Raw genomic sequence first — 14,252 nt, 5'->3', positions numbered from 1 at the left:
TACAAATAAAACTCACCTCTCACCCTACATTAAGACTACAAATATTTTAAGGTAATTAATGAATGTACTGTGTACGTATTTTATCGCTCTGGGAAGCTTTAATAAAATGTAGTATATTACGTGTGGGTGGGGAGGGCTGACCTGGCTGGCTACCATACCTCCCAAACCTGACTTCCTACAAATTAAATTCACCTCTCACCCTACATTAAGACTACAAATATTTTAAGGTAAGTCCCCTCAAGGAAGGTTCCTTGATGTTGGTGAGGGGCTCTTGATTTAGGGAATTGGATCTGTGCTCCAGTTCCCCGAATTAAGCCTGAATGCCTTCCACATCCCCCCCCAGGCGCTGTATAATCCTCCGGGTTTAGCGCTTCCCCCTTGATTATAATAATAATAATTTAAGGTAAGTAATGGGTGTACTGTGTATGTATTTTACTTTTTATTGTTTTTAATGCCTAGTTCTATTGCTAACGTAATACGTTAGTGTAAACTTGTTACCTAGCATTTATAAGGGTTAAAAATGGCGCTCTGCTTTCCGGTGATGTCTGCTTTCTGGCAGTAGCCTGGAACCTAACCTACAGTATAAGTGGGGCCCTACTGTATTTATGGGAAGTGCATCAACATAATAATAGCAGTATAACTGATCAAAGATCAGGCACATACTGGATAGAGGATCAAGCCTTCAGTACCCGCATGGGTTTAGTGTAGTCTGCCAGCAATAGTCATCAGAAACTTCCAGATATTGCTTTGTTCCTTCACCCAATGTTGCACCTTACACATGATCTGAACCATGAAGGCACACATTATATATCATTTAGGCATGAGAGAAAAATTACTATACGGTGTATTATTTATTGATGAGGAGAGCTAACATTCAGAATAATATTAACGAAAAACACAGGAGCTACACTCACAAGACATACAGCAAATACCTCAATAATAATTTTGTCACATAATGAAATCAGACAGTCATTATAACAAATACTGAAGGAGCTTCATTAATGAAATTATGACTTTTATCAGGAAAAACTGTTTAATAAAAGTGATTTTACAACTGCATGTTTTAAACCTTGCAAGTATTGTATATTATTAAGACATAATACACCTTTATGCAGATGAGATGAGGCTAACAGCTAACCTAACCTTCCAATTATACTTCAATTTCTATGGTTTTCATCCCACTGTCCTTTTTCAATATACATTAAATTAACCAAACCATACCATGGGTGGGGATAGAACCAGCGATCAGAGAATCTCAAAACTCCAGACCGTCTCGTTAGCCACTGGACCAGCTAGCTACAATAAGATTCATCCAACTAGGTATATTTCTACACCATAGGAAGGTTAGCATAGGCACCACTGTGACCACAAATGCAAGTTTTTACAGACGAATCTCCAGCTAGCGTGGCCGTGATGAACTCTAGCTCAAGTCCCCTCAAAGCTGACTTGAGCTAGACTTCATCATGGCCACGCTAGCTGGAGATTCGTCTGTAAAAACTTGCATTTGTGGTCACAGTGGTGCCTATGCTAACCTTCCTACGGTGCAGAAATATACCTAGTTGGACGAATCTTATTGTGGCTAGCTGGTCCAGTGGCTAACGCGACGGTCTGGAGTTTTGAGACTCTCTGATCGCAGGTTCTATCCCTGCCCGTGGTATGGTTTGTTTGCAATCATGTCATTACAATTTCGTGAGTCATGTTGACGGCTACATTAAATTTTTTTTATTCAAATAAATACATTTAATACATGTATTTACCTCCAAATTACATAGGCATACAATGTAAATGGGACTGGATGAAAGTAGATACACAAGATATTCAGAAGTATTTTGTACATCATACTACCGTACTTCATCAAATATAATTACTCCACTCCTAATTCACCTAAACCCTCCTCTCATGTGTCTCCCTCCATTCATTTCTCGTCTACCACCACGTTCCACAAATTTTGAAGGAAATCTGTCTTTGGGGCCATTTCCAACTCCATTGCCTCTTATGTACATCCCACGTCCTCGCATGAAGCGCATTGTCCCTGGATTTAAAGGAACGCCACGGTAACCTCTTGGTGAACCATCACCACGGAAGATCCATGGCATGCCTCTACCTCTAGGGTTCATCCCACGAACAACTCCTAAAAAAAAAAGAAAATTCATAAAAAAATCTCTACAGAAAGGCAGCTATACCGATCCTTAAATACTAATAAAAGAAGGTAAATGTCAGATAATGTAAATTAAAATATCAGTACGCAAAGCTCAAGAAGCAAATAAATCATTTTTGATTCAAGACATGTATCAATATAGTCAGTCAAATTTTATTTCCAAGAATTATAAGGTTCTGATTCAGCTCCGGGCTTACATATTTTCATTCTACTTTATCAACGTGGAGACAACTTGTGCACAATTTAAGGTGTTTGTATTATTGTATAAACTTCACAAACATGGAAACAGGTCACTCTGTCCGACTTTTTTGGGGTTATCCTAGGTAATCTATACATATGCTACTTCTTTCTTTCTTTCAACACACCGGCCATATCCCACCGAGGCGGGGTGGCCCAAAGGGAAAAACAAAAGTTTCTCCTTTTACATTTAGTAATATATACAGGAGAAGGGGTTACTAGCTCCTTGCTCCTGGCATTTTAGTTGCCTCTTACAACACGCATGGCTTACGGGGAAAGAACTAGAACAAGAACTAGAAAGAAAACAGCAGAAAACCCAGAGGGGTGTGTATATATATGCTTGTACATGTATGTGTAGTGTGACCTAAGTGTAAGTAGAAGTAGCAAGACGTACCTGAAATCTTGCATATTTACGAGACAGAAAAATGGGCACCAGCAATACTACCATCATGTAAAACAATTACAGGCTTTCATTTTACACTCACTTGGCAGGACAGTAGTACCTCCCTGGGCGGTTGCTGTCTACCAACCTACTACCTAGATATTTTTTTTTTTTTTTTTTCAACAAGTCGGTCGTCTCCCACCGAGGCAGGGTGACCCAAAAAAGAAAGAAAATCCCCAAAAAGAAAATACTTTCATCATCATTCAACACTTTCACCACACTCACACATTATCACTGCTTTTGCAGAGGTGCTCAGAATATAACAGTTTAGAAGCATATACGTATAGAGATACACAACATATCCCTCCAAACTGCCAATATCCCAAACCCCTCCTTTAAAGTGCAGGCATTGTACTTCCCATTTCCAGGACTCAAGTCCGACTATATGAAAATAACCGGTTTCCCTGAATCCCTTCACTAAATATTACCCTGCTCACACTCCAACAGATCGTCAGGTCCCAAGTATCATTCGTCTCCATTCACTCCTATCTAACACGCTCATGCACGCTTGCTGGAAGTCCAAGCCCCTCACCCACAAAACCTCCTTTACCCCCTCTTTCCAACCCTTTCGAGGACGACCCCTACCCCTCTTTCCTTCCCCTATAGATTTATATGCTTTCCATGTCATTCTACTTTGATCCATTCTCTCTAAATGACCAAACCACCTCAACAACCCCTCTTCTGCCCTCTGACTAATGCTTTTATTAACTCCACACCTTCTCCTAATTTCCACACTCCGAATTTTCTGCATAATATTTACACCACACATTGCCCTTAGACAGGACATCTCCACTGCCTCCAACCGTCTCCTCGCTGCTGCATTTACCACCCAAGCTTCACATCCATATAAGAGTGTTGGTACTACTATACTTTCATACATTCCCTTCTTTGCCTCCATAGATAACGTTTTTTGACTCCACATATACCTCAACGCACCACTCGCCTTTTTTCCCTCATCAATTCTATGATTAACCTCATCCTTCATAAATCCATCCGCCGACACGTCAACTCCCAAGTATCTGAAAACATTCACTTCTTCCATACTCCTCCTCCCCAATTTGATATCCAATTTTTCTTTATCTAAATCATTTGATACCCTCATCACCTTACTCTTTTCTATGTTTACTTTCAACTTTCTACCTTTACATACATTCTCAAACTCATCCACTAACCTTTGCAATTTTTCTTTAGAATCTCCCATAAGCACAGTATCATCAGCAAAAAGTAACTGTGTCAATTCCCATTTTGAATTTGATTCCCCATAATTTAATCCCACCCCTCTCCCGAACACCCTAGCATTTACTTCTTTTACAACCCCATCTATAAATATATTAAACAACCATGGTGACATTACACATCCCTGTCTAAGACCTACTTTTACCGGGAAGTATTCTCCCTCTTTTCTACACACCCTAACCTGAGCCTCACTATCCTCATAAAAGCTCTTTACAGCATTTAGTAACTTACCACCTATTCCATATACTTGCAACATCTGCCACATTGCTCCTCTATCCACTCTATCATATGCCTTTTCTAAATCCATAAATGCAATAAAAACTTCCCTACCTTTATCTAAATACTGTTCACATATATGCTTCAATGTAAACACTTGATCTACACATCCCCTACCCACTCTGAAACCTCCTTGTTCGTCCGCAATTCTACATTCTGTCTTACCTCTAATTCTTTCAATTATAACCCTACCGTATACTTTTCCTGGTATACTCAGTAAACTTTTTCCTCTATAATTTTTACAATCTCTTTTGTCCCCTTTCCCTTTATATAAAGGGACTATACATGCTCTCCGCCAATCCCTAGGTACCTTCCCCTCTTTCATACATTTATTAAACAAAAGTACCAACCACTCCAACACTATATCCCCCCCTGCTTTTAACATTTCTGTCATGATCCCATCAGTTCCAGCTGCTTTACCCCCTTTCATTCTACGTAATGCCTCACGTACCTCCACCACACTTACAGTCTGCTCTTCTTCACTCCTAAAAGATGGTATACCTCCCTGGCCAGTGCATGAAATTACCGCCTCCCTTTCTTCCTTAACATTTAAAAGTTCCTCAAAATATTCTCGCCATCTACCTAATACCTCCCTCTCCCCATCTACTAACTCCCCTACTCTGTTTTTAACTGACAAATCCATACTTTCCCTAGACTTTCTTAACTTTTTTAACTCACTCCAAAATTTTTTCTTATTTTCATTAAAATTTCTTGACAGTGCCTCTCCCACTCTTTCATCTGCTCTCCTTTTGCACTCTCTCACCACTCTCTTCACCTTTCTTTTACTCTCCATATACTCTGCTCTTCTTATAACACTTCTGCTTTGTAAAAACCTCTCGTAAGCTACCTTTTTCTCTTTTATCACACCCTTTACTTCATCATTCCACCAATCACTCCTCTTTCCTCCTGCCCCCACCCTCCTATAACCACAAACTTCTGCCCCACATTCTAATACTGCATTTTTAAAACTATTCCAACCCTCTTCAACCCCCCCACTACTCATCTTTGCACTAGCCCACCTTTCTGCCAATAGTCGCTTATATCTCGCCCTAGAATATTTACATTTCTTTGTGTATATTTAGCTTTATTCCCAAACATTACATTGTAGGTCTTTTGAATACTGAGTGTTAATTTATTTGTTATTATTCAACCAATCTTAATTGCTTAAAGCATGTATCAAGACAAAGTGAAGTATCTTACTAGCATTTAATAATGTGTGTGAATACATGAGTAGCTCAACATGTGTATAGTATATACTGTATGTTAAAAAATGTATACAAAATGCATTAATATCAGTATTTTCTTTGTAATGTACATATATTCTCCCTACCCAACAGTATACACAGTAAAGCGTAACTTCAAGTGTATAAGTATATGATTTAAATTTTCATCAATCTCTCAAGCAAAAAGGGCTTTTTTTTTTTTTAACACATCAGCTATGCCCCCCTTAGGTGACCCAAAAAAGAAGAAACACTCTTACTGTCACTCATTCAATCACTGTCTTCTGAGAAATGTGCTGACATCACAGTTCAGATAGCCCTCACTCTGCAACATCCCCACCCCTCCAGAGAGTAAGGGTACTGTATGTCTCACCTCCAGGATTCAAGTCCGGCTAACTGCTTTCCTGAATCCCTTCATAAAAAGTTACTCTGCTAACACTTGAACAGTACATCCATTAAAAACAATTTACTTCCACTCACACCTAACCAGCTCACAGAAGCCTGCTGGATGTCCAAGCCCCTAGTATTCAAATTAAATTATTAAGTATAAATTAAAATCGTCCAATACATGAGAAGACAATGCTGCATCACATCTACACTAGTGAAAAGCTGGATAAAATATTCATACAGTGTACCAAATTTGAAAAAAAGACAACAGGTGTAGTTTTATAAATAAAAAAATTTTGTCTGAAGACAAGACTTTGAAGTTCAGAAGTAAAAAGGACAATGCAATTTTTTTAATTATTTAACATTAGAAATTTAATGGTGTATGTAAAAGCAGCAAGTTAATAATCTAGTGAATTTTATGATGTAATGAATGGTGATATGCTGGCAAAGCTTACTGCCAGCTCATATACTAAGATTAGATAATGCTTTACTTTCCACTGAGGCTGGACTTTGCTGACTATTTGAAATTTCCAATGAACTACAATATGCATTTTGTTAAAAAAAGGGTATTCTATGATAAGTTTGCAGTAAATTGGCTATTAGTTTTTAATGGAAGCAACTAGTAAGTAAATTAGAAGTAAAAACAATATTATCCTTTTGTTTAGTATGGACATCATTCACTACTATTAACTAACACTTACCACAATCTGGTCGAAATGGAGGCCTGTGGAAGAACCTACTTCCTCTGCTGTCACCTCTTCCACGGTTGCCACGGCCACGCATGGAGTCCAGCAAAAACTGTTATTAAGAATAAATAATTAATCCAGAAAATTAAACAACTGAATGTCTGCAGTCCAGAGTTCCATACTCTGGCAAAGCCCATAACAAGTACCCATTTACAATATCAACCTACCTTATGTATCTATGGTATGACAGACCCATCCCCCCCACCTCTACTACTGCTTCAACCTCAGCTGAGCTCAAAGTTGCAAGTAGAAGGAAAGAAAGGAAGCAGAGACAGAATGCAGAGGAACTAGGAGAGAGGACGAGGAGTAGTAACAGAGGGATGTAGAGGATATACAAACTTGTGCACATAATCCATGCATACTCTGTTACCAAGAAATACTGTGCAGGTCTCATGTTTACAATCTCTCTATCATGACCCCACTTCCTGCCCTCCCCAATGAAATACACATTAAAAGAATGCAAAAGAACTAAGGTACAGTAGGGCCCCACTTATACAGCAAGTTAGGTTCCAGGTTACTGCTGGAAAGCAGAATGCCATTTGTTTCCACTTATAAATGTCAGATAATAAGTTTACACTAACATATATTAAGTTAGCAATAGAACAAGGATTATAAAACAATAAAAAGTAAAATACACACACAGTACACTCATTACTTACCTCAAAATATTTGTAGTCTTAATGTAGGGTGAGAAGTGAGTAGTGTTTATTGTAAGAAATTAGGTGTGGTAGGTATGGTAGCCAGCCAGGCCAGCCAGGCCACCCCACTCCACCCACACGTAATATACTTCGACATTTAAAGAGACCTAGAGCGATAAAATATTTGTAGTCTTAATGGTCTTAATATAGGGTGCAAGGTGAATAGTAGGGTATGTAGGTATCGAATAGTGTGGTAGGTATCGTAGCCCCCATCTGGCCACCCCACTCACATTAAATATTAGGCATTCAACCCTTAAACGGTCCAGACGTTATGTTGTTATCCCTTATACTTTGAAAGTAAGGTTCTCACTACATGTTCTAGTGTGGGGTAGCTTTTACATAAAGGCCTTATGTCTAGGGTAATACTTACATCATGACTGATCATCATCAGTGTCTCTGATCCTTTCACCAGCCCTCTTCACAGGTTATTTAAACTACTACTATAAAAATATAACTGTATTCTAAATAGATATGTAGAGAATATACAATTACAGCACTCACATATTCAAAACATAAATCTACACACTCCTTAGCTGCTCTCCCACATGGTGCATCTCAGCAACTTTGCCCTTCTCTCTTCATGACTAATCTCTGGGCTAACAAGTGTTTTGACACACTTTAGTCACCCTGGGTATGGATGTCAGCATAGTTGCTGAATTCCCTTACATGTGTTGTATAGATTAACTGAGCATTATAGTACCATCCATGTGCTTTATATAGAAGATCCCTAGGCCTGTGACTGTATGACGTCACGGGATGCAGCATGAGTGAGTGGGTCGCTCTGCCTCGTCCTCACTCCACGGATAGACATACAAGCAGGCAGAACAAGGCAGGCCTGGGCTCCCACCTCTTACCACAGTCTGACAATACATATCGTTACCATCCAACAAGTGAGTTTACCTTATCCATCATATCTCCTTCCGAACCCCCACGACATGGAGGTCTGGTCACAGACCGGGCTGCGGGGGCGTTGACCCCCGGAACTCTCTCCAGGTAAATACGTTCTCTCGCGTAGTGCCCCAAACATATATATGCGTTTCATTTGTCATTCATTCAACATTGGCACTATAGGCCTGAGCCGCCTAGACATGAGTGAATGGGTGTGCGGACTCAGTGTGCGCCATATGAAAAAAATTGGGGATGCCTGGGTACCACATGCTCTTTTTTCCTATAAAAAAAAAAACTTTTTTTTTTCTCAAAATATTCAGGGCACTGTGCAGGTGAACATATATATACGTTTGGACTGTTTAAGGGTTAAAGCACCCTAGAGTGATAAAATGCACACATAGTACACTCATTACTTACCTTAAAATATTTGTAATCTTTATGTAGGGTGAGAGGTGACTATACGAGATTAAATGAATAAACGAGAGAGAGATAGAGAAAGACAGAGAGGGAGGGAGAATGAGTACATGAGAGAGGGCAGCACGAGTTATGTAAACAGACCAGCCGGACACATGTGATTTTAGTGCACTCCACAAGCCAACCAGAAAAACATCTCATATTTATGTTAATTTATTCTACTGTGGGTATATTTATCATGTTTATATGTTACGTAGCGTGTTTATAATATAATTTTCAAAAAAATATCATAGATGGATTAAGCAAAATGTCTATATTGTTTTATATGACATTTAATGCACTTCACTCTCTGACTTTTTTGGGTTATCCTAGGTTCCCTACACATATGCTGCTATTTATGATAATCTATGTAACTATATTTGTGTATACCTGAATAAACATACTTACTCAGTGATTATTATTATTACAATTATTATAATCATAAAAAAGAAGCGCTAAACCCACAAGGGTCGTGAATAGCTATAGAAACAAGGCATACGAAAGGAATACTTTTCTACAGTTAAGTAACTGGTATTTGACAAGAGAAAACGTAATTCTTCCGACACTCCTACCAACCGCTTTGTAAACAAATCTCACACATATTTATGTCAATTTTTATACTGTGGTGTATGTATCATGTTTATATGTTACGTAGCATGTTTATTATATAATTTTGAAAAAATATTATGGATGGATTAACGGAAATGTCTATATTTATGTAATATACGACATTTATGCACCCAAGAGATTATTATTATGGTGTTGAGTAGAGAGACTCTTAGTGATTCTAATCTGTACCTGCACATCAGCACAGTGTGTAAGTATACGTGTATTTAGGTACAGGAACACAAGTATAATTATCAGAGTACAGTAGACCGTCATTTAACACAGTAGTTACATTCCTGCAAACACCGTGTTAGGCAAAACTGTGTTAGATGAACTGAAGAACTTAAGGGAAAAATAGGGTTACGTTCCTGAGAGCCCCAAAAAAGCCAAACAACTTTTTTTTAGGCCCCCACATCTTACAAAAATAAAAGTGAATATGTAATTGTAGTTCATTGTTATGATGTACTATGTTGTTTTTAGTGCTTAAGTCTACAAATGTAACAGAAATAACAATATTTCTTACCTTAAATTGTGAGTGTTGGTGTTTGTGGATGATTGTGAAGAGAGTGGAGAGTTATGTTGTGGTCCTACTGGGCTGAGGTGGATGGTAGAAGTTCTGGTACTGAAGTTGATGGTTGTACTGGAGTGTCTAACTTGAAAGTCATTCAGTCAGTCAAGTCATTCAGTAAGTCAGTCAAGTTGTTCAGTAAGTCAGTCAAGTTGTTCAGTAAGCCAGTCAAGTCATTCAGTAAGTCAATCAAGTCATTCAGTAAGTCAGTCAAGTCATTCAGTAAGTCAAGTCATTCAGTAAGTCAGTCAAGTCGTTCAGTAAGTCAAGTCATTCAGGAAGTCAGTCAAGTCACTCAGGAAGTCAGTCCAGTCGTTCAGTAAGTCAGTCCAGTCGTTCAGTAAGTAAGTCCAGTCGTTCAGTAAGTCAGTCCAGTCGTTCAGTAAGTCAGTCAAGTCATTCAGTAAGTCAGTGAAGTTATTCAGTAAGCCAGTCAAGTCGTTCAGTAAGTCAGTCAAGTCGTTCAGTCAAGTAGTTCAGTAAGTCAGTCAAGTTGTTCAGTAAGTCAGTCAAGTCATTCAGTAAGCCAGTCAATTCATTCAGTAAGTCAAGTCATTCAGTAAGTCAATCAAGTCGTTCAGTAAGTCAGTCAAGTCATTCGGTAAATCAAGTCATTCAGTAAGGCAGTCAAGTCATTCAGTAAGTCAGTCAAGCCATTCAGTAAGTCGGTCAAGTCATTCAGTAAGTCAGTCAGGTCATTCAGAAAGTCAATCAAGTCATTCAGTAAGTCAGTCAAGTCGTTCAGTAAGTAAAGTCATTCAGTAAGTCTGTCAAATCATTCAGTAAGTCAGTCAAGTCATTCAGTATGTCAGTCAATTCGTTCAGTAAGTCAAGTCGTTCATTAAGTCAGTCAACGGAGACTGGCATACATCATGCTAATATTTAAAAATAGGTAACAGAATTGTTTGTAAAATTATAGGGCTGTCTCTAAGAAACCTTGGTAAAAAATTCCGGAAATAGACATTTGAGAAAAGTGAATAAAACACCTAGAGAGCAAAGACCTATTAACTATCACAGCTAAGTTTCAGATCAGAAAGATTTGGTATATCATGCCTTTTAAATCTATGGGAGTTACAAAGCTCATACAAGAGACTTCATGGCAAATTTCATTTATTTGGACTTCAAGAAGATCTTCGATAATAGTCCCCCATGAAAGACTAAAAGGAAATTTATAAAATATCAAGAAAAATACAAGACAAGCTATTAAAAATAGATAAGAAAAATGTCCTCGTAGGAAAAAGTTGCCAGTAGTCTGACAAGGATCAGTACTAGTCTCATCATTAATTTATATAAATGATCTGCCAGGAGAAATAAAAACTACTGTACATATATGAATGTGCTTGGTGATGATACAAATAATAATAAGAGGAGGTCTCTGCAAGAAGACTAAGAGTGGCTGAGCAGAGTGAGACAGATGATGAAATTTAGCCCTTTCACTGTCCAGAACCCCAAAATAAAACTTGCTCTCAATGTAAAAAAAAAAAAAAGTTTTTCTTTTGAAATGGTAGAAAATCTTTCTCTGAAGGTATTGACACCGAAAGTACAAAATCTGATGAAAATAATTAGGCACAAAGTTACCAGTCTCGGTATAACTTATCTACCGGCGATTATGCTGACTTTTGAGTCCAGTTTTAAGCTAATTCCATTGTTCCAATCAACCAGGCTCTTTGCCATTATGCTAGTAAGCCTTCTAGTCTATCAAGTGAGCATAAGAAACCCCCCATTAATTATTTCAATTACCCTATAAAATGATCAAATTTCGGAATTTGACCAGTTTCACACAAAATTAAAAAATACCAGGTTAGGTTCTGGGCTACTGCTGTTAAAGCGAAAATTGCTGTAAAGTGAATCATAGTTTTTTTCACTTTCAAATGCACATAAAACCCTAATAACATGTTTAATTTTTTTATTAACACATCGGCCATCTTCCACCAAGGCTGTAGACAGCCTGTACTGTCTGCACAGACAGCCTATGCTTTCTGCCAGCTTAGTTCATATTTCGCACCACTCAGGTGCTGCCCTCTGGGCCTGCCCAGGTCTGTGGGACGCTCGTCCCACACTCTCTTACACTCTCAGAGGCCAAGCAGCAAGACACAAGGCCTACTAGTTCTCTCCCTCTCGTGGGCATGGCCCTACCCGGGCCATGGCCACAACACACAAGCCTGTGTACCCACCACGACATTACAAATAAAGAAGCCTCCGAAGACCTTTATAATTCACACCCCGCTTGCAGATTACCAATAACTTGTTTCACATTGGTGGGAAGCGGTGGTCGCAGCAGTTGTGTTTGCCCGGAGAGAGGATGGAAGGGATGAAGTCATCTTCACTTTATCACCCTATACACGAAGCATCCGTCTCTCATTGAGTTATCCTGATGTCGTGTCTGCACATTTCAGCATCCAGACACATGTACAAGCAGGATCTAGCCGAAATTTACCAGTGACCCCACGCTACAGCGGCCCATGCTGTTTCTCAAGTCACGTGTTCAGCATCACTTGTATGTTGCTGTTGTTGTTCAGCTCAGCACAGCTATTTCAGCAAGCCAGAGGTGAGTTTTGTGGTGATTTCTGTGTACAGTGAGAGTTTCTCCACGTGGTTGTGGAGAGAAGGGGAGGAAGTGGTCGTTCCTTGCCTCGCCCACGCTCGCCCTGCTGTACACTCACACCTCACCAGCCTACCATACACCACCATACCATCACTCCCTCTGCTGTGTTTTCTGCTATTTTCCGTGTGAATTCATTGCCAGAGCTGTGTATCCGAGTGCCCGAGGCCACTTGAAGCCACGTGGACCACTAAGCCACGTGGATCAGCAAGCTACGTGGATTGGCATGCCACGTAGATCACTCGAAGCCATGTGGATCAGCAAGCCACATGGATCAGCAAGCCACGTGGATCAGCAAGCCATGTGGATCAGCATGCCACGCAGATCACGACGCCACATAGATCACGACGCCACATGGATCCCGACACCACATGGGGTGTGGGCGATGTCACGTGGATCTACAAGCCACGTGTCATGTCCCAGGCCACATGCTGTGGTCTGCTGCCTGCATCACATTGACGTCACCGATGCTGCTGCCCGACTTCATGGCGTCACAATGTCTGCCTGACGTCACCTCGAGATGTCTGCTGACGTCACCTTGCGACATCACGCCTGACATCACATGATGTCATATCAAGTGTTCTAGTAATTATTTCAGTATTGTCGAGAAGATTGAAAGAAGATATATGTCGTGTGTTAATTAATTCCTCTCAGTCAGTGTTCTCACATGTTAGCGTATGGCTTAGTGTCAGTTTTGTGCACAGAAAAGCATCTTTTGCTAGTTTAAGCCATGTTGTACCACATGTACCGTGGGTGTGTGTAAAGTTTTCCATGTGTCCAGCGTGGTCTGAGCCAGACCCACTGTGCTAAGTCACCCGGTGTGACCAGCGCGTTTGACAGCTGATATTACTCAGCCCCTGTGCATATGAGCCCCTTTGTACAGAAAGCTCTTATGCTCGTCGCTCATAGATGTTCTGCAGAATCGTACCTGCTACAATTCCCATCGAGATTTGTTTCACTTCACCTCCAGACATTCAGAGTGCAGTTATATGTAGAGAAACAAATCTGGGGATGCTTAGACTAACCTCTGCTATAACTCCAACTGCCGAGAGAATGACACTCGTCAAGCCGCAGTTAGCCCTGTTGTAGGCGCTGTGTCAGCCTCATGTCACAAGCTTCAGTGAGCAGCCTGCACAAAGAAGATGTCACTTTGACTGCTAGCTCACTTACTGCAGCCTGGTGTATGATGTTACGACTCCCAGATGTTTCGTCCAGTCGTCTCTGCCACAACTCACTCCACGCTCGCCAGCAGTGACAGCCCAGCGACAGTACCAGTCGAGAAGTGTCCTCCTGAGTTGCTTGCCAGAAGTCCTGCCCAGTTGCTGAGTTTTGGCGACCCCTCACTCGAGGGCACCAGCATGTCATGCCCCAGGTTGAGTGAAAACCTGCAGCGACTCCTATGATGACTGCTTCACCGTTCCAGAGGAGACCGTAACCTGTTATGTCACAGCTCAGCCGCAGTGATGTCTCCTGTGTTGCAGTATATGTCCAGATGCAGGAAGGCGTGCAGTGATGCCCATCGATGCTCACTGCCTATGACCACAATGTTTAGCACACCCCACATGTTTTTTTCTTCCCTCCCTGTAGGAAGTTCTTTTTTCCATGTCCATATGCATATATATGTTTTTTATTTTGTGTTCTGTCCCCTGTTCCTACGAGAGAGAGACCGAGTTTTTTTTTACCATCAGTATTGTCACGTCGGGAAGACGTGAGGTAGGTGGTCGAGCATATGTAG

The 14,252-nt window shown here is 40.3% G+C and overlaps 1 protein-coding gene across 4 annotated transcripts in view; it reads right to left on the bottom strand.

The window, feature by feature from the left end:
- Positions 1–1,597: 1,597 nt before the first annotated feature.
- The window catches only part of vir (VIR_N domain-containing protein), a 195,245-nt gene continuing 182,590 nt past the window's right edge, over positions 1,598–14,252 (bottom strand). For 3 of the 4 annotated variants that reach the window (XM_070083923.1, XM_070083912.1, XM_070083931.1), the window contains 2 exons: positions 6,658–6,754; positions 1,598–2,131 (listed from right to left, as the gene is read on the bottom strand). In XM_070083923.1, the coding sequence (XP_069940024.1) occupies positions 1,881–2,131; positions 6,658–6,754 (348 nt within the window). In that variant the 3' untranslated portion in view covers positions 1,598–1,880. The remainder of the gene's footprint in view (positions 2,132–6,657; positions 6,755–14,252) is intronic. The other variant, XM_070083916.1, reaches the window with a different exon arrangement.

The sequence above is a fragment of the Cherax quadricarinatus genome, chromosome 1 (genome assembly GCF_038502225.1).
Source record: "Cherax quadricarinatus isolate ZL_2023a chromosome 1, ASM3850222v1, whole genome shotgun sequence".
Lineage (NCBI taxonomy): Eukaryota > Metazoa > Arthropoda > Malacostraca > Decapoda > Parastacidae > Cherax > Cherax quadricarinatus.
This window is presented reverse-complemented; position numbering and strand designations above follow the sequence as displayed.